This window comes from Carlito syrichta, unplaced genomic scaffold (genome assembly GCF_000164805.1).
Source record: "Carlito syrichta isolate Samal-C Ts95f unplaced genomic scaffold, Tarsius_syrichta-2.0.1 Scaffold302399, whole genome shotgun sequence".
Taxonomy (NCBI): domain Eukaryota; kingdom Metazoa; phylum Chordata; class Mammalia; order Primates; family Tarsiidae; genus Carlito; species Carlito syrichta.
This window is the reverse complement of record NW_007246495.1, coordinates 230,879-256,172: the sequence shown is the minus strand read 5'-3', so window position 1 is coordinate 256,172 and position 25,294 is coordinate 230,879. Positions and strand designations below refer to the sequence as shown.

At 38.7% G+C, this 25,294-nt stretch overlaps 1 protein-coding gene across 3 annotated transcripts in view; it reads left to right on the top strand.

The window, feature by feature from the left end:
• The first annotated feature begins 10,357 nt into the window (after positions 1-10,357).
• SPATA7 (spermatogenesis associated 7) overlaps positions 10,358-25,294 on the top strand; it is a 45,987-nt gene continuing 31,050 nt past the window's right edge. Inside the window, exons 1-4 of one of the 3 annotated variants that reach the window (XM_008056568.1) lie at positions 10,358-10,577; positions 17,308-17,382; positions 19,256-19,351; positions 22,495-22,542. In XM_008056568.1, the coding sequence (XP_008054759.1) occupies positions 10,559-10,577; positions 17,308-17,382; positions 19,256-19,351; positions 22,495-22,542 (238 nt within the window). In that variant the 5' untranslated portion in view covers positions 10,358-10,558. Of the gene's footprint in view, positions 10,578-11,074; positions 11,108-17,307; positions 17,383-19,255; positions 19,352-22,494; positions 22,543-25,294 lie in introns of those variants that run through there. The other 2 variants (XM_008056567.1, XM_021711610.1) reach the window with 2 other exon arrangements.

Here is a 25,294-nt window from a genome sequence, read left to right as displayed (position 1 = left end):
TGAATGTATGTCAAACAATGCCTGTTGCCAGGGCAGCAGACACTGTTGACACTCTGGTCATCTCCTCAGCCCCGGCCACTTCTTAGCATGCCAATCTCAACCTCTGATAGCCAGCACGTGCCCCCAAGTGCTTAGAGTTTTCTCTGAACAAACCCCATTTACTTGCCTATGGGCCAGTCAGAAAGCCAGGGAATTAGCCACCTAGCATCCCTTAAGACAAGCACCATTGGCAGATGGTGGATCGGTGCCCAGCTGTGTTCCATACTGTTTCCCAGAGTTGCCTTCCTGGTGGGACTAAGTTCCGCTTGCCCACAGTGGTCACTTGCTAGACAGCACCCCTTTTGTGGCTGTCTTCCCTTCTCTGTCTCATGTCTGTCTCCCTTACAAGGTGTTTATTGGGACCTCCTCCTAAATAAACTACCAATGCTTGAATCCTCATCTCATTGTTGGTTTCTGGAGGAGCCCAAACTAGGACAGTCAGACACCACAGTATTTACCTGCATGACCACTTGCATTCCCACAGCCATCACGTGAAGTCGGCACTATTAATATACTTTTTACAGATGAAGAAATGAGCCCTCAGTAAAGGCCTCACAGCAAGCACACAGCAGAGCTAGGGTTCAAAGTAGGTTGATTCCACCACATACTCACGCTGTTTCGTGTTACCTGACACTTGACAATATCCCTGTAGATACCCAGTTCCCCGAGATCCTCTTCAAAGCAGGTAAAGCTGAGAAGATCACCAATGAGTAGAGAAAGTGCCACTTTCCTGCAGAATCTGAGAGAGAAACATGAGCCAGGTACCCTTGCCCATGAAAGGTACCCACTAACATTGGTCGAAATAGCAAGTGGCGGTTTTTACTTTACAAGAAGTCACCAGCATCATAAAGACATCCTTGAGAAAGAGAAGCTGCCCTTCCTGAGGGATAATTTGCCATTATAATGTTCCTAAACTTAATGCAAATGATAATCTCCTTGGTTTAGGGCAAAGCAATCATCTCTGGGGTAGTAGAAAAATTGGACTCAACTGTGGTCTATTTCTTGTTGAAAGAATAAAACATGTTGATCTTTTAGAAGAAAATATGTGACTTTAAAATATACAAATTTGTATTTATTTTGGTACAGGCTTGCCTAAGACAGAAGACTCAGGCAAACTCTCATTTACCTTTTCCATTTAATATTTCCATGACTGCATATGAAAACAATTTTTCCATTATTTTAGGTAGCTCATGCATAAGAAAGTGAACATGCATGATGAAAAGTCACTGAAATCATTTTCTTGCTGCCTATTTCCTGATTTAGTGGTATGAGTGCTGAATCAGGAGTCAGCTGAGTTGTGTGAGTTAATTACTTATTTTCTCTGGGTTCCATAGTCTTTTGTGTGTGATGAGGATTTTTGCTTAGTGATCACTGATATCCTCTTAGTCCCCAAATCCTCTGAAAGACAAGGGAAGATATTTGCTTACTTGAGGCCCTGTTTAAAAAGTAAATTAGGACAGGGTCGGTGACTCAACCTGTAATCTCAGCATTTCGGGAGGCCGAGGTGAGTGGATTGTCTGAGCCTGCGGGTTCAAGACCAGCCCAGGCAACTTGACAAGACCTCATCTCTTAAAAAAAAAAAAAAAAGTAAAGGCTGGAGGATTGCTTGAGGTCAGAAATCTGAGACCAGCCTGGGCAACATAGCAAGAACTTGTGTCTACAAAAAAAATAAAAAAACTTTAGCCTAGTGTGGTGGCATCTGCTTGTAGTCCCAGCTACTTGAGAGGCTGTGGTGGATCATCTGAGTCCAGAACGTCAAGGGTGCAGTGAGCTGTGATCATGCCACTACACTCCAGCCTGGACGACAGAGTGAGACCCCCGGACTCAAAAAATAAAAATAACATAAATTAAGGAGGCTGGGAGCACCACTTCCTCTATCATGTTTGTCTTTCTTCCCCAACATCCACTCTGCAAGTTAGAAATGACACACAGCAAGTCTTTTTGTGCCCAGATCACCACCAATGTCTCCATCTAGACAGGCCCTCACTGTGGGAAATACCACCTGTATTTATTTCTTGGCCTCAATGTTTTCCTTTAATCTCAGGTTGCCTGTCTATAACCTTCAGCGGACACTTCATGTTGCATTCCGAGAAGCTATTTTCGTAACCCATTTTTATTCTGTTGGACAATTTAAATTTTGTTTAAAAACATCATGAACACTGAGTAATTGCAGACAAGGACTCAAAGAGGATTTGAGAAACCTTGTATTTGATTCAATTAAGTCAGAGACTGAATGTGTTGGAGGGAGTCAAGAACCAACCCCACCTCCATTTTCTAAGCCCACCTGCTTAAACAGTCTTAAGATATAATTATTGAAGTCTGAATTAGATCTAAGTTTCCAATAGTGCTTTTCAAATACTTTAAATTACTAGGTAGAACCTAATGATATTGTCTATATTTGAACGTTTTTTAATTTACAAAGTAGCAATTTGGGTCATTCACCCTAATACTTTAAAATGTTTGAGTATATCACAGTCAGACATCCAAAAAGACAAAGAACTCAAGTATGTCTAGAACAGAGACTGAAGTTCCTTAAAAAAACTAAAGAAGGAACCAATAAAGACCAGTAGCTTACAGAAACCAGGGTTTTGTGTTTTTTTAAGTTGATTTACATGTGGCAATTTGTGAATCACAAATGCACTTGTAAGAGTTTCTTTCAGAAATTCATTAATTGTTAAAATTCTGAATTCTAGTTTTTATATAGAAAAGATATTTGCAAAACAGGAACCGATTGGCTCTGCTTTTTATTTTGCTTTGTTTTTAATGGTGAAGTTGCTTGTAAACAGAGAACACATTCCATGGAAATGATCAAACCTCTAGGGTGGGTATCCTCCCTAATGTATTGTTGTGGTGATTGATTGACAGTAGGAAGAACAGATAAAATGCTCTTCTTAAGCTCGGGGAACAGGTTACCTAGTAACCACAGAATGATTAAGTTCTATTCATGGAGACTTGTGCTCTTAATTAAACGAAAAGGTTTAAAGAACACAGCTGGGGAGAGACGAAGAGAGGGACAGTGACAGTTATTAGTGTACCGAACATCTGCAATCTGGCAACCTCGGCCAAAGGGTCACAATATGGATCTTCTGTTTCTATAAACAAAATATTCTATTAAAGAAATCAGCGAGGCTGCCTACAGAGTCGAAATGTACATTTTTCAACTGTTGGAAAGATGAAAATTAGGTGTAGAATTAAGTATATTAAAATGCACCATAAAAACTCTGTGTGGCTGGGCACGGTGGCTCAAGCCTGTAACCCCAGTACTTTGGGAGGCCAAGGTGAGAGGATTACCTGAGCCCATGGGTTCAAAACCAGCCTGGGCAACTTGGCGAGACCTCATCTCCACAATAAAAATCAAAAAAATTAGCCAGGCGTGGTAACACGCGCCTGTAGTTTCAGCTACTTGGAAGGCTGAGGCGCAAGGATCTCCGGAGCCCAGCAGGTCAACACTGGGGTGGACGTGAGTGTGCCACTGCACACCAGCCTAGACCACGGAGTGAGAGTCCAACTCAAAACAAACAAGCAAAAACTTTGTGTGGTGTTACAACTCTGAGAATGATCGTTTTCTATGGACAAGATTGTGTCTATGTCAGATTTCAGAGTTCTGTTTTTCAAGAGAACTCAAAATGGGCCTTACTGGGTCAGTAAATCCTATTGTCACTCTTTCTTGTCTATACCTGATACCGTGAGACACATATAGAATTATATGACCACTTCCACTCTCTCCTGCTTTTAACAATAAAATTAAGAAAAATCAAGGTATGGATTGGTAATGACTTTTTTTTTTATTCATTAAGGACCTTTAGATGACAGAGTGATTTTTTACCTATGCTCAAAAAAGAACTCAGTGTGTATGCATGTGCACGTGTGTGTGTACTCTTGTGCACACACATAAACACACACACATATACAATCATCACAACCATACATTAGGGAGGATACCTGTCCGAAAGGTTTGGTCATCTCCACCCAATGTGTCTTCTGTTTACAAGTGGCTTCACATTTAAAAACAAAGCAAAACAAAAAGCTTAGCCCACCTGTTCATCTGTCTTGATACTATCTTTTCCATTTAAAAAATAGGATTCAGAGTTTTAACAATTAATGAATAGTTCTTATAAGTGCATCTATGATTCACAAACTACCACACACAAATCAACTTAAATTACATAAGCATATATAATATATGCACACATATATGTAATTATATAATTATAACATATAATCATATATAATCCAATTATGTAGATATAATTGGAGAAGCTATACCTTGAAGTCACTTTTTTAAAGGTTTGTCTTGGATGGACTTAGAATCTCTAATACTGAGTACTCTATCACAGAAACAAAGAACTGAATATCACATTTCTCACTCATAAAAGGACCTTAAACAACTATCGTATACTGTAAGAAAGGGATTGTCAATAGTAGGAAACTGCCGGGGGGCAGGGGACATACCTCATCAACAAGGATACCTGCATAATGAACATTTGTATACCTAACCCTGAATTGTACCCCACATATTTAAAATAAAAAATTTTAAAAATTAAAAAAACAAATAAAGTTTTGTCAGTTGCGCCTTACAATTCTTAAATAAGATTTGTGGGTAAATACTGCATTGGCATGACTGCTTTCCTCATAGGAACAGAGCTTAAAACTTTCCTAAAGCCCTCTCGAGTGAAAACAGCAAATGCATTCATTCCTTTATAATATGCTGACACCCCCAAGCTCTGAAGTTCCATTTCTCATTTAGCTATTAGACATATCAATAGCTACCATATTTTGATTGAAGAATGATTGAGAAGTAAATAGCTTGAATTCCCAAGCATTCTTTAGTCACCAAGCCTGAGGCTGAGATCAACACAGTGCACACACATCAATTAATTCTACTTATTTTACTCTGCCTTAGTATGGAATACCCTAAAAAGAATTACCTAAATTTCTTTCATTTTCATCCTTCAGGAACTTTAAGGACTAAGATATGCTCATAGCAACTTAATAACTAGAAAAAGATTGTCTTGACATTTGTCTTTTTGCTGCTTTTACTGCATTTATTGAAACTTTTTCCAAACAGAAAAACACGAATGCCAGGAATTCTCTGAATTATGAAACTAAGGGTCATCTATAAAGATATAGATTAGGCTGTCGTGGTAGCTCATGCCTGTAATCCCAGCACTTTAGGAGGTGGAGGCGGAAAGATTGCATGAGCCCAGGGGTCCCATACCAGCCTGGGGAACACGGCCAAATCTCATTGCTACAGTAAATCAAAAAATTAGCCGATGTGGTGCCTGTAGTTCCAGCTACTTGGAAGGCTGAGGCAGAAGGATTGCCTGAGCCCAGCAGGTTGAGGCTGCAGTGGCTGTGAGTGTGCCACTGCATTCCAGTTTGGGTGACAGAGTGAAACTCTGACTCAAAAAGAAAAAAGAAAAAAAAAGATATAGATTAAATGTATAATAATAAAGTATTCTTTTTTTTTTTTTTTTTGAGATAGGGTTTTGTTGTCACCCTGGTTAGAGTGCAATGGCACAACCAGAGCTCACTGTACCCTTGAACTCCTGGGCTTAAACGATCCTCCTGCCTCAGTCTCTCAAGTAGCTGGGAGTACAGATGTGCACCAACACTCCTGACTAAATGTTTAGGGTTTTTTGTGAGAAGATACCTCGCTATATTGCCCAGGTTGGTCTCAAACTCCTGGCCTCAAAGGGCCCTCCCGCCTCAGCCTCCCAAAGTGCTGGGGTTATAGACATGAACCACTGTGCCAGGCCTATAACATGTTTTAAAATAATAATATATGATAAAATAGAATAAAAATGAACCATGTATTATGTGTATCAGACTACATGCTGTGATATATAATAAATAGTTTATTTTATTTATATCCCAAGTTTCAAAGGATTTAGAGCTTATCCAATAAGACAGGTTTAGTTGAATCATTAAAATATGAGAAGGCCTATCAAAAAAGGACTGAAAAAAAAATAACGTGGTATGGAATATTACACAGCCATAAAGAAGGACAAAATTATGAACTTCACAGCTTCACAGCAACTTGGATGAACTTAGAGGCTATAATACTGAGTGATTTATCACAGAAACAAAGAACCAAGTATCACATGTTCTCACTCCTAAGCGGACCTTGAACAACTATCATAATACTGTAAGAAAGGGATTGGCAGTAGTGGGAAACTGCCAGGGAGGGGTGGGAGTGGAAGTGGCAGTAGTGGGAAACTGCCAGGTGATGGGTGGGCACACTTAATCAACAAGGGTACCTGCATAAAGAACATTTGTTTACCTAACCCTGAATTATACCCCACATATTTAAAATTTAAAAATTATTAAAAATAAATAAATAAATAAAGGCCATCAGGAGTTAAAAAAAAAATGAGCAGAAAAGAATTAAAGAGATAAATAGAAAAATAGGCTATGCATAATTATTGTAACTGAGCACTTAGTTTTGAGCTTCCTGTCAGCTAAAACAAAAAGGGAAACCCATTCATTGACTTGTGCATACCAGTTTAGGCGAGACAGTTTTCTCAAAAATATACTTATCGGCCAGGCATGGTAACTCATGCCTTATAATCCCAGTACTTTGGGAGGCCAAGGTGGAAGCATAGCTTCAGTCCAGGAGTTCAACACCAGCCCGAGCAACATAGCAAAACCTTGTCTCTAAAAAAAATTTTTTTTAATTAACTGGGCATGGTGTCTCATGCCTGTAGTCCCAGCTACTCAGGAGGCTGAAATGGAAGGATCACTTGAGTCTAGGAAGTCAAAACTGCAGTGAGCTGGGATCATGCCTCTGCACTCCAGCCTGGGCAATAGAGCAAGACACTGTCTCAAATAAAATAATAAAATAAAATACACATATGCAGATTTCTAAATGTCAATAACAAAAATACAGCATTGGAATAATATCTGAACACTAAATTCATATTTATATACTCTACAAAAGATCTTTAGAATGCCTGCTCTCCAAGGTCATTGCAACTGGTGATGATTCCCCAATGAAAGGATTTTCCCTTTTTTTTTGAAAGAATTTTCTTGGGACCTTGTCTATAATAAACTCATGCCAGCTGTACGCATCTGCCCATGAATTTGGTCATCTTTTGGGAATAGCAACTAGAAAGGATCTTCTCTGTTGTTTACACACATAGAGTCAAAACAAAGGACAAGTTAAATTGCACTTAGAATAATATGTTCACTGTGGCCAGGCACAGGTGGCTCACGTCTGTAATCCCAGCACTTTGGGAAGCAGAGGCAGGTGGGTTGATTGAGCCCAGGAGATCAAGACCAGCCTGGGCAACATAGCAAAACTCTGTATCTACAAAAAAAAAAAAAATTAGCCAATGTGGTGACACACACCTGTAGTCCCAGCTATTAGGGAGGCTGAGGTGGAAGGATCATTTGAGGCTAGGAGATCAAGGTTGCCATGAGCCATGATCCTAGTGATCATGCCACTGCACTCAAGCCTGAGAGATGGAGTGAAATCTCAGACTCAAAAAAAATGTTCACCTCTAAAACTGGAGAGAAATGAACCCTACTGTGCACACATTCTTGAAAAATTGGGACAAGGACAACCCTCTTTTGTGTCCCCTCCCGCTTGGGAGCTTTTCTGTATTCTTAATAAACTCCTGCTTTCTCACCCTCAAAAAAAAAAAAGGAAAAATTGGATCAAAATGTTTAAAAGGGCAATAATGCAATGAGATGGCTTCAGATAAAACTGAAGAGCCGGCAGTGTGGTCTTCAGGGCCCTCTCCCATTCAGCTGTCCTCTTCTAATCATGAAGTCCTCTTTCTACTTCAGAGCAAAATCTACTTAACCTAAAGACTGCTTTTCTAAGAAACACTGGAATTGCCTTAGTGTGAATAAAGTCACCGTATTGCTTCTTCCATGGGTGTTTGCTTTTCAGGTTTTGGTTCTAATTCAATTTAACAAATGCTTACTGGAGGCCTATTACGTGCAAGATATCTTCTAGCTACCAGTAGTGAAATGAACATATTCGTGATCTTAGAAATGGATTTCAAGCACTAGTGCATAAGCAGGAAAGAGTTTTTGTTCTCTGGGTAACATCTGACTCTTTGCCTTGTGTCCCTCCAAGTGAATTTGTTGTCAGGGCCACAGAACCAACACACACATTTCAATATGCTTCAGATTTTGAGTCTAAATGTCTCCCTACACCAGGTTTTAAGAAACCAGGGGCTGAGGCGTTACTATCACTGGATTTCTTCTGATTTATTCCCCTTCTTATAGGGTTTCTGGTTTAATTCCTCAAGCCTGAATTCACTGATAGTTTCACTCAGAAGAGAGAAAACTAACATTTATTGAATATTTCTTTTTATTTGCTGGGCACTGTACCCATTAATCCTTGTAACTATAAAGTTAATAACATCATTTTGTCATCCTAAATGACAAACAAACAGGGAGACTCTCTGGAAGAAAATGACATTTTCTCTGGAATGGGCATTGCATTGTGAATATTCTTGCCATAATAAACTTTTTTTTTTTTTTTTAGTCAGAGTCTCACTCTGTTGCCCACGCTGCAGTGCAGTGGCATGATCATGACTTACCATACCCTTGACCTACCGGGCTCAGCCTCCCAAGTACCTGGGACTACAGGCACATGCCACCACAACTGGCTAATTTTTAATTTTTTTTGTAGAGACAGGATCTCACTATGTTTCCTAGGATAGTCTTGAACTCCTGGGCTCAAGAGGGCTGTGTTTTTTGTTTTTGTTTCTAAAAAGAGGATTACACAATTGTTTTGAAGTAATTATCTTGGTCTTCAAGGATCAATAACAAGAGTACCATCAGTCCTAGGTTGGACAGGCAGTTGCTGGGCGGATGTTATCTTTTCGTGTGAGGCTCAGAAGGCCTTTGTGCAAGGTTGTAGTTTTTGCAGTCTCTTATGATAGTGTTTGTTACTGGGCATTCGTGCATGAGAACTCTCTCTTATGGCCTTCCTCTTCCACCATTTTCAGGGTGGCTTTTTTTTTTTTCCAATACTTGTGAGTCCATTTTGATTTGATTAACAACTTTCACAATTTACATTAGAACATAGAAAACTGAGGTTCAGAGCATTTTAGAAACGAATTGAAGATCAAGTTGCTAAGTGTCAGAACATTCACAACTAAGTTGTACCTGCCTGGCTCCAAGGTCAGTACTCTTTTCATTACAGCATTGGTTCCCCACTGGGGTGGGATTTTTGCCCTCACCCCCAGGACATCTGGCAATATCTGGAGACATTTATAATTCTCAGAGCTGGAGGTGGGTTGGGTGGGATCCACTCCTGGGAAACTCTGGTCACTAGTGAGTAGAGGCCAAGGATGCTGCTAAACATCCTGCAATGAACAGGGACAGCACCCCCCCCAATCCCACCCCCCACAAGAAAGAATGATTCAACCAGCCCCAAAGGTCAACAGAGTCGCTGCATGACAGCATACTCCTGCCCTATTGTGATTTTATTTCCAAGATTCAAAGGTAACTGCTTCTAAATTAAATTGTAGAAAGACAGGAATGAATCAACCCCTTATTCCTGTTGTAGTTCTCTTCTGTTATGAAGAAAACGGATTGGAGGGTTTTTTGTTTTGTTTTGTTTTGTTTTTTGAGTTGGAGTCTCACTCAGTCGCCCAGACTGGAGTGCAGTGGCCGCTCCCGGCCACCGCAGCCTCGACCTGCTGGGCTCCGGCGATCCTTCCGCCTCAGCCTTCCGAGTAGCCGGAATTACAGGCATGGGCTACCACGCCCGGCTGATTTTGGGATTTATTGTAGAGATGAGGTCTCGCTGCCCAGGCGGGTCTCGACCCCGTGGGCTCAGGCAATCCACTCACCTCAGCCTCCCAAAGGCGCGGGATTACAGGCTGAGCCACCGAGTCCGGCTGGATTGGAGCTTTAAGATAGGAAAGCGGGAATGGGAGGGGGCAACTCAGTAAGAGAAAGGAGACGAAAACCGATTATTAAGGTTAAGAGGTAAGATGTAAATATCTAAATGTTTTGCGACCCCAGGATTTCCTCTAAACCAAAACTTCACGAACTGTTTGAAATTTAAGTATTTGGAACTGGTTAAATGTTACCCTGACCTCAACTAACATCTGTATTTGACTTTTTTCCGGATCCCAGGGGACGTGGATGCCAGATGGCACCATCTCCTCTTCCTGCTCTTCCCTCAGGCACAAGGTCTGCCAGGTGCTGATGACTTGGCTCCCGGCAGGAGGCCGCTTGCTGGACGACCAACTCTTGCCGAAGACCAGCTCTCGCAGCTCCTGCCCCACCAGGTTCCTCCACCAGCCTGAATACTCAGCGGGGCGGGGCGGGGCGGGGCTTCGGGGGCGGGGCTGCGCGAGCGTACGTCCCCTGCGCCGTGACGTCACAATGCTGGCGCGCCGGCCCCGGCCTTAGCAACCGGCCTAGCGACGATCACCAGCCTGTTGCCGGTTTCTCCTTTCCAGCCCTGCGCTGCCAGGGCTGGGCCTGGCCGGGGGAAGGACCGACGGGGATCCCTGGTGTCCCCAGGGCGGCTGCAAGAGGACTAAGCATGGACGACAGCCGGAGAGGTAAACGGTAGCTCTCGCGGGCGACCGCCGGCTCCCAGGGCTCCCAGCCTCGGGTCCAGGCCGCGCCCCGGGCGCTCCCGCTCCGCGCTGGATCGCCAGTGTCGCCCTAAGTGTTGTCCCGAGCTGCCCAGGCCCCACGCAAGGCCGCTTTCTTGCCCAGAATTGGTCGCCCTGACCCCAGGCGATCCCGTCTTCTGGTCTCGGTGGTCTTTGGAGTCAGACCTCGCTGGGCCCCAAATCCAATCCGTGGAGGGTCGGCCATGAAGACGACCCGAGGTTTATTCACCTCTTGAACGTGGAGGGAGAGGGTATCAAGTATCCCGGCCATAGAGTTCTTGGGGATTAAATTCAGACATGGCATCAGCAAAAACTGTTGCCTAATCCAGGGCTTCTGTAAATTTAATGTGAATAGGAATCCCCTAGGCATCAGGTTTTTATGCAGACTACGATCCAGTAGGTCTGTTGGGGTAGGACCTGAGACTGTGCGTTTCGAATAAGTTTCCAAGTGATGCTGGTCGGCGGACGCCGGTGTGAGTAGCAAGGGACTGACCCATAATCACTGTATACACATGTTCTTGAGTGAATATTGAGTTTGGTGGGCATCGTGGTGGCCCATATTAGCTCAAATCTCTCTACCAGTCAGCACAGTCCAGATAATTTGCATCTTTGCACTTTCTGAGCAAGTGGCATTCTTTCCTCAAGTCACATAAAGCCGTCTGTAGACTCCCCACTTCCTAATTCAGTGTGCTTATTGATTCCTAGAGTACCTTTAAACCAGGATGCTAGGCGATTCCTTGAAGTAGGTCTTGTTTTGAGTACAAGTATGCCTTATTATGTCATCATTTATCAATAAGTGCTATTCTGAAATCATGAAATAACTATCTTCCGTTGATCAGCAGACTATATTCTGATACTTGACAAACCTAAACCAAAAACAAAACAAAACAAGCAAAAAACACTTTTGTGATCTGAGAAAGTTTACACATAAACTAGCATTAAGCTCTTGCTGTGTACCAGGAACTGTTTCCAAATTATTTAATTTATTAAAAAAATCTTGTTAGATAGGTATTATCCTTTTTTCAAAGTGAATAAAACAGAAAATATAAATAGCTTGCCAAGGTCTTAGCAGCAGAACAGACTTTAAATCCAGGTGAAGAATGTAAAACCCAAAGCCAATGCCTTACTTACTTTCCCATGGTAGGGGCTGGTGCATGGGGAAAGGGTATATATAAAATTTAGAATGTAATAGACTTAGTAAGTTCTCAGTATTTGTTTATTGAGTTATTTTTAAAATTAGGTTCATTCAAATGTAAAGAGGCTTATATTTTTATAACTTACCCAACTAACTTCATTTTTAGGATGTTATATAATATATAGTAATATCAAACATTTTTATTGATTTTGAATATATCTGGGGCAAATATCTGGGGTAGTCAGTTCTCACTGTAACTTATTAAAAAACTATATAAACTATGTAATCTTCATTTGTACCCCACATCCCTATAATAAAATAAAGAAACCATAAATAATTTTAGCGGAAGCTAAAGTACTTAAATGAAAATAAATTTCTCGGATTTCATTAGGTGATTATTTTTTGTTGTTTCTGAGTATAAAATATCAAAACATTAAAGAAAAAATTATCTTTTGTCATTCTTACTCTAGTTACATTTTAGACACTCTTGTAAGGCAAACCTAAATGGAAGTGTAGTGGAAGGAACACCCACCTGAAAAGTAGTAAATTTTGTTAGTAATCTTTGCTTGCTATTTACTAAGTAGGTAACCTTCAGGAAGTCGCTTTACCTCCCTGGACCTTAGTTATTTGTAAAAATGGGGATTTAGACTAGATAATTCATAAGGTATTATTTCCAACTTCTTGTGGAAAGGAGAAGAAAAGGTTGAGAATATCAAACTGCCTTGCACTCTATTACTTAATACCTTTGGGGAGGAGAGGAGACAACGTATTAGTGTAAATAACTGAATGTAGCTTGAAAAAAAAAAAACAACACTTGTTTGAACTAAACTATTGATTCCATAGAGACATTTATTCATGGCAGTCAGATTCCCAAATCTCTGGTATTCCTGGGAAATCTTGCCACAAGAGACACCTTCATCTTTTCCTCAAAACTCCTTTCTGACTATTTTATTAAGTTGTATAGGAAACTGGGCTGCTCTCATATACTGATGAATTTCACTACCCTATGAGGATTAGAGTTAGAGGATGCTGTTCTTTTTCTTGGCATTTGGCTTGAGGCTACTTTGCCATGCTCTTTGGGATCATTCTGGGTCCAATCAGGAGCTAAAAGCCATACAGTGATTTATACAAGGAAAGTTTAACGAATTGTGAAATTATCATAAAAGAATAATTGTAAAGATATAAGATAACTGTGTAGTACTCTAGAAGTGAGGGAGAGTTCTCAAGGAAGGACAGTTGGAAAGGGGGACTTCCTCCCACAACTGGGGTTTATGTTTCGTTGGAGAAGGTGTGACTGTGCACTGCCCAGAGCCCCCTGCTGGGGAGTCCCATTAGAGCCTTCACACGCCTTGGGAAATGGACTTCGTAATTGCTTTGCCAAATCACTAAACAAACAACAACGAAAATAAGCTCAAGAGAGGGTTCCAGATCTGGAGTTGCTATAATCTGTTACCAAATGTTCACTTTTCCACAAAAACTCCCAGGTCCTGCACAGAACAAGAAAGTGAACTGTAAACAGGAAGCAAAATGGGAGCCAGAAACTGCCAATAAGAGGGCCCAGATGAACTGAATTGTCTATTATCCCTTCAATTCTGCCCATTTTACTATGACATTCATTTGTAGGCTTGTTAGAAGCCAGCAAGTATATGCTTCGGTGTACCCTTGAAGGTAAATGACAGAGGGACATGGACATCAGGATATGTCTAGTTCCATCTTGCTTTCCCCACCGTCTTATGCTAAGAGAAGCTGGGTTGACACCAGGGAGCAGACCTTGACTTCCCTGTCCATCTCACCATCCACACAGCCAGGAGAGTGGATTTGTTCTATCCAAGACAGTATCCCTGGGCACTTGCCTTTCATTCTCTCTGACTTCATTCTCTCAAACTTCTCTGGATATACTTGGTTTTTGGTGTTTTTTTTTTTTTTCTGTGATCTATAGTAAAATGTGCATAATATTAGAATGGAATTCGGAGGGAATAAACTACATACAGTTGAGATAGATAGCTTCTTGATCTGTTTCATATGATACATAGCTTAGAGCTTGTTCAAGTACTGAGCAATTTATATTGGTCAGAATAGTGTGATGGTTAAGACACGGGGACCAGACTGCCTGGCTTCAGATCCCCAATCTGTCACATTATAGTTGCATAATCTTGGGCAAATTAGAAACTTAATCTCTTTATGCTTCAGTTATCTTCATTTATAAAATGGGGAGTATGGGCTGGGTGTGGTGGCTCATGCTCATAATCCCAGCACTTTGGGAGGTTGAGACAGGAGAATTGCTTGAGGCCAGGAGTTCAAGAACACCTGGGCAACATAGCAAGACCTTGTCTCTTCAAAAATTGTTTTTAAAAACTAGCCAAAATTATGAACTGCACAGCAACTTGGATGAACTTAGAGTCTATAATACTGAGTGATCTATCATAGAAACTAAGAACTGAGTACCATATGTTCTCACTCATAAGCAGACCTTGAACAATTATAATAATACTGCAAGAAAGGGATTGGCAATAGTGGGAAACTGCCAATGGGAAGAGTGGGGGTGTGCACCACATCAACAAGAGTACCTGCATAATGAAAATTTGTATACCTAACCCTGAACTGTACCCAACATCTTTAAAATTAAAAATTTTTTTAAAAATAGGCAGGTGTGGTGGCACACATTTGTAGTCCTTGCTACTTGGGAGGCTGAAACGGGAGGATCACTTGAGCTCAGAAATTTGAGGCTGCATTGAGCTAAATTAAAAATAGTTAAATTAAAAATAAATAAAATTAGAATAATGATAGTATTTATCTCATAGTATTTTTTAAAAGATCAAGTGAGTTTATACTTGCAAAGTGCTTAAAACAGATCCTGGCCCAGTTAGCACTCAATAAATTAGCATTTTGACCACAAATGAAGAGCTCAAACTCATATTTGCTTAAGCAAAAATGGGAACTTTCTTGCTCACGTAAAGATAAGTATAGAGAAGGGACAGCTTTAAGCATGGCCGGCTTCAGGTACTCAAATGACATTTCCAGGAATCTCCTTCATCTTGGTTCCACTTACTCTGGGGAGGCTTCATCCCCAGACAGGTTTCCCTTACGTGGTGCAGTTTGGCCACCAGTAGTACCGAGCTCAGATCCTGTGCTAGGGTTACTGGGCCCAGTGAAACAAGAGGACTTTCCCGATAATTCTAGCTACAGTCCCAGGATTGCATCTTATGACTGGACTAGGTCACATATTTGTTGCTGATTCAGTCAACACAGATGTGAGTTATATGCCTAGCCCTGACTGTGGAATCAGCTCTGAACTTGAAACACCTAGGCTAAGAGTAGAGCAGGAGAGACTCCCCAGACGAAGGTTAAGGTGCTCTTTCCGGATGAGGAAGGCATCAAGTTCTGGACAGACCAAAAGTTGAACGCACTTCTTCCTCTGGAGAAATAAGGTTTTCCTAAGAGTTTATTTGTTTGTATTTTTTTGTTTAAGTCTCACAGTTTTGTCCTGTTAGAAGCTATGCTAATGTCATGAGTACCTCTATCCCCAACTCAAATGGTGTCTCTTGACTTGTATTGTCCTAAAGAAGTTCATGCGTTTCCTTCCTGTTCTCTGGCCATGATGTAGAAGGAGCTTCTTGGATATTCTGATCTCAAATTGTTTTTCCGTTTTAGTGTATTCTAGCAAGTTTTATTCTCTGATCTTAGATTTTAGTTCTCCCATCTTGATCCCTCTGTTTCTATTTTTAGCTATCCATATTTCTTCAAGACTTTGTATGTGTCTGCCCCACACATTTTTGTTTGTTTGTTTGTTTGTTTGTTTTGAGTTGGAGTCTCACTCTGTCGCCCAGGCTGGAGTGCAGTGGCATGCTCACGGTCACTGCAGCCTCGACCTGCTGGGCTTAAGTGATGCTTCTGCCTCAGTCTTCCAAGTAGCTGGAACTACAGACACACGCCACCATGCCCAGCTAATTTTTGTGATGTATTATTGTGACGAGGTCTCACCAAGTTGCCCAGGCTGGTCTCGAACCCCCAGACTCAGGCAGTCCTCATGTCTTGCCTCCCAAAGTGCTGGGATTATAGGCTGAGCCACCATGCCCGGCCATGCCCCACACCTTTATAGCTCTTAACAGCTCTCCTGATGGCAAACACTAACCATTTGCCCTCTTAAAACATCTCTGTCTTGGATATAGTATTCATATTTTGCGTATTAAATTAAGTTTAATGCTATAACTCAATCTTCCTATTTTGGAGTTTTCTGCTATAAACATGATCACTTTTCAGGGAAACTATTTTGTGAAAAGGTCTATATCTAATTTTCCAACGGCCATGTAGTCTGTAATCTATTCTCTCTGCCTGCCTGCCTCCCTCCTTCCCTTCCTTCCTTCTTCCCTGCATTTAGGGGAGATAGTAAGTTTTTCATTACTAGAATTATTTTAAAATAGTGAATGTTTAGATAAAATCCAAGCCAAGAGGTAAGTGGGTTGGACCAAATGAACCTTAAGACATCTTTTAGTCATCAAATTCTGATTTTGATTTTATATATATTTATTTTATACATAATAACATATGAGGGGGACCCAAAAAACCTGGAATTATCTTTTAGAGGGCAGACCCCTTGAATACACTCAGAATTTGTTCCTCTGGATCAAATCAAAGTTTTTATCTGGAAGTTTTGAGACGATTGCATCATGATTTGCAGCAGAAACATCTGAGTTGTGACAAATAGGTGAATGGTTCTTCTACCATGACAACACACCTGCCCACAATGCCCTGAGTGTTCAGCAGTTTTTAACCCAAAACAGCATGACTCCCATGTGCCATCCTCCTTATTCACTCTCAACCGGATTGACATTTTCTTGTTTCCCTGGATTAAAAAAGTTCTCAAAGGGAAATATTTTGCCAAAGTGGAAGAAGTGAAACAAAAAATGGCAGAAGCACTAAAATGCATCAAGATTGATGAGTTCAAAAACTGTTTTGAGCAGTGGAAAAAGCATCTCAATAGGTGTATTGCCTCAAATGGAGGTACTTTGAAGGTCACTGAAGCTTAAACATGTGAGAATACACAATTTTTTAAATAAATAAATTCCATTTTGGGGTTTCCCAGATATAATTTCTAATTTACTCAATGGCTTTGTGAGAGGATTATTGTCTTAAAATTACTAGACTGTGATTAACTGAAATAGTTAACACGTAACACATGTATAGAAGCTCAAAATCTCACCTGTACCATACTCAAAAAACAATTAAAAATGTAGCAGGTCACTGTGTACAGAATAAAATCAGTATATATCAAATGACAGAATTGATATATTTATCATTTTACCCAGTGAAACTGGAGTCTCAAGGTACAACTGATTTTGAAAATACTTTCTTAAAAGAGAAAACTTTATCTCTGCAGAATTTTTGCTGTCTGATTTTATTGCTGGTTGGTAATATGATTGAATACAATTTTAGACAACCCTGGTAGTTAAAGATATATTTATTTTTTAAATATTCAATATTGTTGATTTTGTGAAAGTTGTGTTTCATTTATCCTAATTAATTTTTTTTTGTTAAAAGTCAGAGCATCCTCTGTCCTTCCCAGATATGGACCACCATGCCTACTTAAAGGACACTTGAGCACCAAAAGTAATGGTAAGTACTAAAAATGATAATGGTAGGTACTGAAGATGGTAGCTTTGTTAAAAGATTGACTGTTTCCTTCACCTGGAAATTAGGTGACATGATGAAAAAATTACTTATGTAATGAATATTTGAACTTCCTTTATTAACTGCAATTAATGTTATAGTAATTCTTGAGACTGGAGAATTTTAGAGCCTGTGATTTTAAGCTATTCTGGACATGGGCCTGGCTTCCTCCTGCTGTCTCTGCAGCCCGACTCCATTTTGCCAGGAGATATCCTTGGATGCAGGCATGTCTGCCTTGTTAGAATGGCAGTGAGCAGGTGTTGAGACACAGTGCTGCAAGGGAGAAGCCATGTAGGAAAGAAGAGCCCTTGGTCATGCATTTCATATCAGGAGCAAGTGCCTGCAGGCTCTTAATCCAACTGGATTTCTGGGTCCTGTGATGTTTTTATATTTTAAAGCCTTAAAGGTAACTTTTAAAGGTAGGTTTTAAAATAAATCGCTATAGTTATACCTTAAAGAAACTAATCTGTGTTTTTAGGAAAAGTAACTGAGAGCCTTTTTCCCCTTATTTACATGAAGACTTCTTGATACTGTTCCTCCAAAGGTGAACGAAGATCATCTTTTCAGTTGTCACCCTTATTTCTTTGTATTAGAGTGTGATATAGACAGACATAGCCAGAACCATAAACTTTGAAAAACAATTTTAAAATAAAAATGTAAACTTATATTTAAAATATGCATACATAGGAAAGCAGGATGAAGAAGAATAGGTAAAGTTTGCTAACTTTTTAAAAAAAGGAATATTTGCATATAACTGGTATAGGTATATTGGTTTTAAGGATAAGGCTGCTTTGGTTCATATCCAGGCTGCATCCTTTATCAGCAGTGTGACCTTGGAGACCTAACTCCTATCTCTGTGCCTTCAAATGATGGTAATAATGACTAGATAAGTTTATACATGCAAAGAGCTTCGAACAATGCATGGCAGATGTGGTACTCCTTCAATAAATGGATTTAGTAGAATCAAGCTCATAATTATTATATATGTTTGTATTATGCATAGTGTTCCCTGCATAAACAAAGTAACAGCATATTTCTGGGAGGAGCAATTAAAGGGCAGGGTAGGAAAGTCACTTATTTTCCAACTTCTATTTGCCATTTTAGCTGTGGAATTTCTTTTTAACCACATGCATGTATTCTCAGATACTGTTTTTGTTTCAAAAGACTGTGCCCACATTTACAGTTTATACTTGTATATAAGTGCTTAACTATTTTTAAGATTTATTTTAAACGGTTTGGATGGGAGTCATTGAATTTAATGTCATGAAATTTCTAAGTGATTATACTTGTCTTAAGGTAGTTCTAGTACTTCAAAAATAGTACTATAAGCTGATTTATAGATCTTGTTTTCAGATTTAAGTTAAAAATGTGTCTCTCAGGATAGAATCTTTGTATGTAGGGTTTGTTTAATTATCCAAACTCAATGGATTGTTTAAATATTAACAATGGTAACATTATTTTTATTCTTAGCAAGTAGTTAAACTCATAGTTACAAAATTGAGAACTGTCAACAAGAAACCCCATTTTGTAAATGTGTAAATGTAATAATAGATTATATTCTAGAGTCTTTTCCCCAAACCCTCATGCTTGTAAGTCATGTTTGTGGGAAGGCTTGAACCCAAGTGATCAGTAGATCAGCATTGGCAGTACAAGGTTAAGTCTTGGATTCACTCAGCATCACGCTATTATGATGTCTGTGTCTCTGTGGTCAAGTCTCAGAACATTTTATAAGAATGAGCTTAATAATCAGTAACTCTTTCTTATGATGATTTTTATATAGTCTTAAATATATAATGACTAAATGTGTTTTAATTTTTAGCTTTTTGCACTGACTCTTCTTCTCTCAGACTAAGCACTCTCCAGCTGATCAAGAATCACATGGCTGTTCACTATAATAAAATCCTTTCAGCCAAAGGTAAACATGTGCAAGTATGAGCTTGTTGTATCAATGTAAACCTCCAGCTTCACTTTTCATTAGGATGCATCATAGCAAAAATGACTATGTTATATATCAGAGGGTTTGTGTTTGGTATAGAGAGATAGGAACTGCAGACTTGATATATATATATCAGATTCAGAGTGCCATTTTCATTAGCTGTATTTGAAATCTACATAATGCCTGTGCTATTTCATTTGTCTGTTATCCCTAATATTATTTTGTTGTTAGATATTGCTCTTAATAAAAGTTTAGATTTTGCTTTTTCATTTTCAAATTTAAGGATATCGCACCACAGAGATTCTAGCTCTATTTTTCTAAATTTTTTCTTTGTCAGCTTTATTAAGAGGTAACTTACATACAATAAAATGCATTAATTATAAGCATATAGCTAAACATTCTGAAAAATGGATCCATCTGTATAACCATATTACAATTGGGCTGTAAAGCGGGTGGGCTGATGCCAACTCACAGGCTCCACCCACCTGCCACCTGATTTTGTACTGTTCATGAACTGAGAATGGTGTTTATATTTTTAGAGGATAGCAAAAAAAAAAAGAACAATATTTTATAACATAAAATCATATGAAATTTAAGTTTAATTGTCCATAAACACACACAATTGTATTCAATCTTTTACATATTGTCTATGGCAGCTTTTGCACTAAATAGCAGAGTTGACTAGTTGGGACAGACCGTATCACCCTGCAAAGCCTGAAGCATTTTCTCTCTGGCCCTTTATAGAAAAAAATTGCTGTGCTCTAAGATAGAACATTTCCATCACCTCTTAAAGCTCCCCCTCATCCTCTGTAATCTGTTAGCAGACTTTCCATATCTTTTTTCACTAGTGAACACCATTACATTCCCACTACCAATGTCCCAAATCCCTGGCAACCACTTATCTGCTCTCTCTCACGATAGTTTTGCCTTTTCCATAATTCCATGTAAGTGGACTCATACAATATGTATTCCTTTGGGTTTGGCTTCTTTCAATTAGAATGATGTTGAGACTAATCCATATTGTTTTGTGGATCCTTATTTCTTTTGTATTGTTAAAGAGTAGATCAGGCATGCTGGCTCACTCCTGTAATCCCAGCACTTTGGGAGGCTTGAGGTGGGTGGGAGGCTTGAGGTGGGTGGGAGGATCACTTGAGGCTCAAAATTCAAGACCAGCCTGGCAATATAGTGGGAGCCTATCTCTACAAAAAAATTAAAAAATCAGTTGGACATCATTACACATGCCTGTAGTCCCAGCTACTTGGGAGGCTGAGGCAGGAAGATTACTTGCACCCAGGAGTTCAAAGCTACAGTGACCTATGGTCATGCCACTGCACTCCAGACTAGGTGACAGAGCAAGACCCTATCTCCACAAAAATAAAAATAGATAGATAGATAGATAGATAGATAGTATTCCATTTAATCAATCTACTACAATTTGTTTATTGATTCATCCATTGGTGAGCATTTGGATTGTTTGACTCACTTTTGGCTATTAGGAATAAAGCTGCTATAAGTCATCCCATACAATCCTTGAATGTGGTTTCCTTTTCACTTGGGTAAATTTATTTGCTAGGAGTGAAACTGCAAGGTGATGTGTTAAGTGTGTGTTTAATTTCATGATAAGCCATCCCAGCTGTTTCCAGAGTGACTATGCCACTGCACTTCCATTACTTCACATCCTCACGAGCTTGTGGTGTTGACAGTCCTTTTTAGCTACACTAGTGAATATGTAGTAGTGTCACTTCATAGTTTTAGTCTGCATTTCCCTGATGCCTAATGATGTTGAGCAGCTTTTCTTACTATTTTACATCTGTAAAATGAAATGCCTCCTCAAATCTTTTGCTCATTTTCAAAAAGTGGACTATATCTTCTAAGTCTTAAGTTGTGAGAGTTTCTAAATTTATATATTAAATACAGATTCTACAACAGATATTTGCAAATATTTTTCCCAGTCTATAGTTGGTCTTTTCATTTGCTTTTAAAAATGTTTATTCCATAATAATTTTTAGACTTACATAAAAATTCATAAATAATATGGAATGGTACCATATGCCTTTTACCCAACATCCCTTGATGTTAAAAGTCTTTAAAACCATCACATAATTATCCAAACCAGAAATTACCATTGATACAGTAATAATAACTACAGACCTTATTTTAATTTCACCAATGTATTTCCAATTTTTAAAAAATTATTATTTTCTCATTTGAAGAGCTAAAGTTTTAAAATTTTATTTATAATTGAAAAATGTTTCATAGTTTGTGTTTTTCATAACCTGTCTAAGAAATCATTGTCTCATTCTAGGTGACAAAGATTTTCTTAAATGTGTTTTCTTCTATAAATTTTATAGTGTTAGCGGTTATGTTTAAGTATGTGGTCCATTTTGAGTTTGTGTTTATATATGGTATGATATAAGGGTTTTTGTGGGGGTTTTGCCTATTTATATCCAAAATCCCCAGTACCATTTGCTGAAGAGATCATCCTTTCTCTATTTAATCGCCTTCGCACTTTTTGAAATTCACTTGACCATGTGTGTGGGTGTAGTTCTGGACTTAACGCCTTGATTTTGTTGATCTGTATGACTTTTTAAAAGCATATATATTTATTTATTTTTATTTTAAAGATGTGGGATACAAGTCAGGATTGGTTACAATTTACATACAGGTGAAGTCTGGGCCTCCCATTGGACCTCACTTTGCTTAGACTAGAATCAGGTGCCCTTATTGATGTTGTATGCCTGTCTATGCCCATACTGCACAGCTTCAGTTCCCACAACATTACAGGAAGTATTGAAAGCAGGTAGCGACCGTTCTCCATTTTGCTTTATTTCCCCCCAGGCTTATTTTCAAGCTACAATTACAAATGTGTTTCATTTTGAGTAGTTTATATTGCTATATTTTCAAATCCACTAATATTTTCTTCTGTAATATCTAATGAATTGTTAATCCCAACCAGCGTATTTTTTATTAGGGATATTATATATTTTCATCTCTAGGAGTACAACAAAAATCAAAACAAGGAACTGAAAGTTCTGGAACTTTTTGTGATTTCCACATTTTAATATTTATTGTCCTTTATAAATATGAAGGATATTATTAAACAACTATTTTTTCTCTTTCAGCTGCAGTAGACTGCTCAGTTCCAGTAAGTGTGAGTGCCAGCATCAAATGTAAGTAATTTTTTTGTACTTATAAAAAAATTAGAGTAAAATATACATGACATAAAATTAGCCATCTTACCCATTTTTTTGTGTGTTCAGCTCAGTGATATTAAGTACATTTATATTGTGGTACAACAATCACCAATATCCATCTCCAGAACTCTGTTTACAGTCTTGTAAAATTGAAAGTCTTGTACCCATTAAATCAATAACTGTCTCCCCTAGGCCTTGGAAACCACCATTCTACTTTCTGTCTCTATGAATTTGATTATTGTCTCTCCATTCTACTTTCTGTATCTATGAGTTTGACTATTTTAGGTACCTCATATAAGTAGGATCATACATGTTTGTTCTTGTGTGACTGGCTAATTTCACTTAGTGTAATGCCTTCAAGCCTCATCCATTTTGCAACATGTCAGAATCTCCTTTTTTTTAAGTGAGTAATATTCTATTTTGTGTATATACCACATTTAGTTTATGCATTCATCAACTGATGAACATTTGCGTTGCAGCCACCTTTTGGCTATTGTGAATAATGCTGCTATAGACATGAGTATGCAATATCTCTTTGAGACCCTGCTGTTAAATAAGTTAAGTATGTGCCCAGAAGTGGAATTCCTGAATCGTATGGTAATTTTATTTTTTATTTTTTTGGGAACCACCGTACTGTTTTCTATAGCACCTGTGCCATTTTATATTACCTCTAATAATGCACAGGTGTTCCAGTTTCTCCACATTCTCCACAGCTTGTTTTTATTGTTGTTGTTGTTCAGATAGTAGCCATGCTGAAGGGTGTTGACATAGTGCCTCTTGAGAAAGCATTTCTAACTTTTAAAAATTATTTATAAATAAAAGAAGCTTGTGTTATACTTCTTAAACTTAAAATTGAGCCCAGTCTTTGCCACTAAATTACTTTGTGACTTTGGGTCAATTATGTAACTTCTCTGGATTTAATTTTTTCTATGTGTAAAAATGTGTCTACTATTAAAAGCCTTGCCAAGGTTTAAGTTCTAGAATTCTGTGATTCTCACTGTCCCTGAATTGTTAAGATTACTGGATGATTCATTTTAAAATACCATAACTGGTAACTTTCTCCAGATAAATATTGTCTGCGATTTATAGCCTAATAGCTTAACTGATAAACATGGCAGTTATATGTATTTGAAAAGCCATATTGACAAATAATATGTAGGAATCCTGCTATATCTACCCTTTAACCAAGTATTTCCATTTTTGGAAATCTTTACTAAAGAAATAGAACAAAATTTGAAATCTCTATTTATAAATTTCTGAAGAATCATTTGAAGTCTTGTTTGAATTCAAGTTAAGAAATATACTTTTAAAAAGAGCCAAAGAACATGAATTTCACAGCCTGTGATTGTCTTAGTTCAATAATCATATAAAAATCAAGGTATTATAAATTTTAAGTTTACTATTTTTCTAAGTTACTATTTGAATTTATATATATTTTAATTAAGAGAATTTCTGCATTAAAAAATATCGCCGGGCTCGGTGGCTCAGTCTGTAATCCCGCACCTTTGGGAGGCTGAGGTGAGTGGACTGCCTCACCCCGCGGATTCGAGACCCACCTGGGCAGTGAGACCTCATCTCTACAATAAATAAAAAAATCAGCCGGGCGTGGTAGCGCATGCCTGTAGTTCCGGCTACTTGGAAGGCTGAGGCGGAAGGATCACCGGAGCCCAGCAGGAAGCAGCCACTGCATTCCAGTCTGGGTGACAGAGTGAGACTCCAACTCAAATAAATAAATAAATAAATAAATAAATAAATAAATAAATAAATGAATAAATAAATAAATAAATAAATAAATATCAACCCAAGGGTAGTTTTTCCTAAATGGTGAATGATTAAGAGCATAGATAGGGAATTGCCTTTTGATGTAATCTAGGAATGGTCACAGATAGCAGGACTGGTTGGGTCATCTCTTCATGAATATCTTCTTAACAGAAGAGTGGACTTAAGGTGGAAGAGTAGCTACCAGCTACCACTCAGTGAGCACAGTGTCTTTCCCAGGCCATGTGTCTGGCATTTTGTATTTTCCTACTTCTTTGTATGTTTGCACAAATCCTAGGGTAGGCTCTCATATCTGTGAAGGAATCTTGGGATTCAATTATTTTTATAGGAAGGAGAAAGACATGTTAGGCAAGAGTAGAGTATATATTTTTAAAGATCAAGTTGGTCACTGCACACAAGTTATATGGATGAGTCATTTTACCTCTTGCTTTCCTTTTTTGTGAAATGAAAGGTAATGCAATAATTTCTGAGCACCCTTCCAGATTATTAATTTCTGTGATTTATATTATTTTCTTCTGTTATCAGTAACTTTATAGGACAAAAAAATAAAAAACCACTTGTTCAATATTTGCAGGCTTTAAATACCTGGATCATTTGAACTAAAACGGTTTTACCCAATTGTCATGAAAGTAGATCATCTTCTTTATTTTTTTATTTTTTTTTATATCAGTATTTTTTATTTTGATATTGTGGGGTACAGTTAAGGGTTAGGTATACAAATATGCTTCATTCAGGCACCCTTGTTGATAAGGGGTGTCTCCCCGTCCCCAGACAGATATTGACTACCATTAATCCCACCTCCCTTCCCCACCCCCCATAGTTTCCCACCACTGTCAGTCCATTTTTATAGTATTACGATGGATGTTCAAGGTTCGCTATATGAGTGAGAACATGTGATACTCAGATCTTTGTTTCTGTGAGAGATCACTCAGTATTATTGACTCTAGTT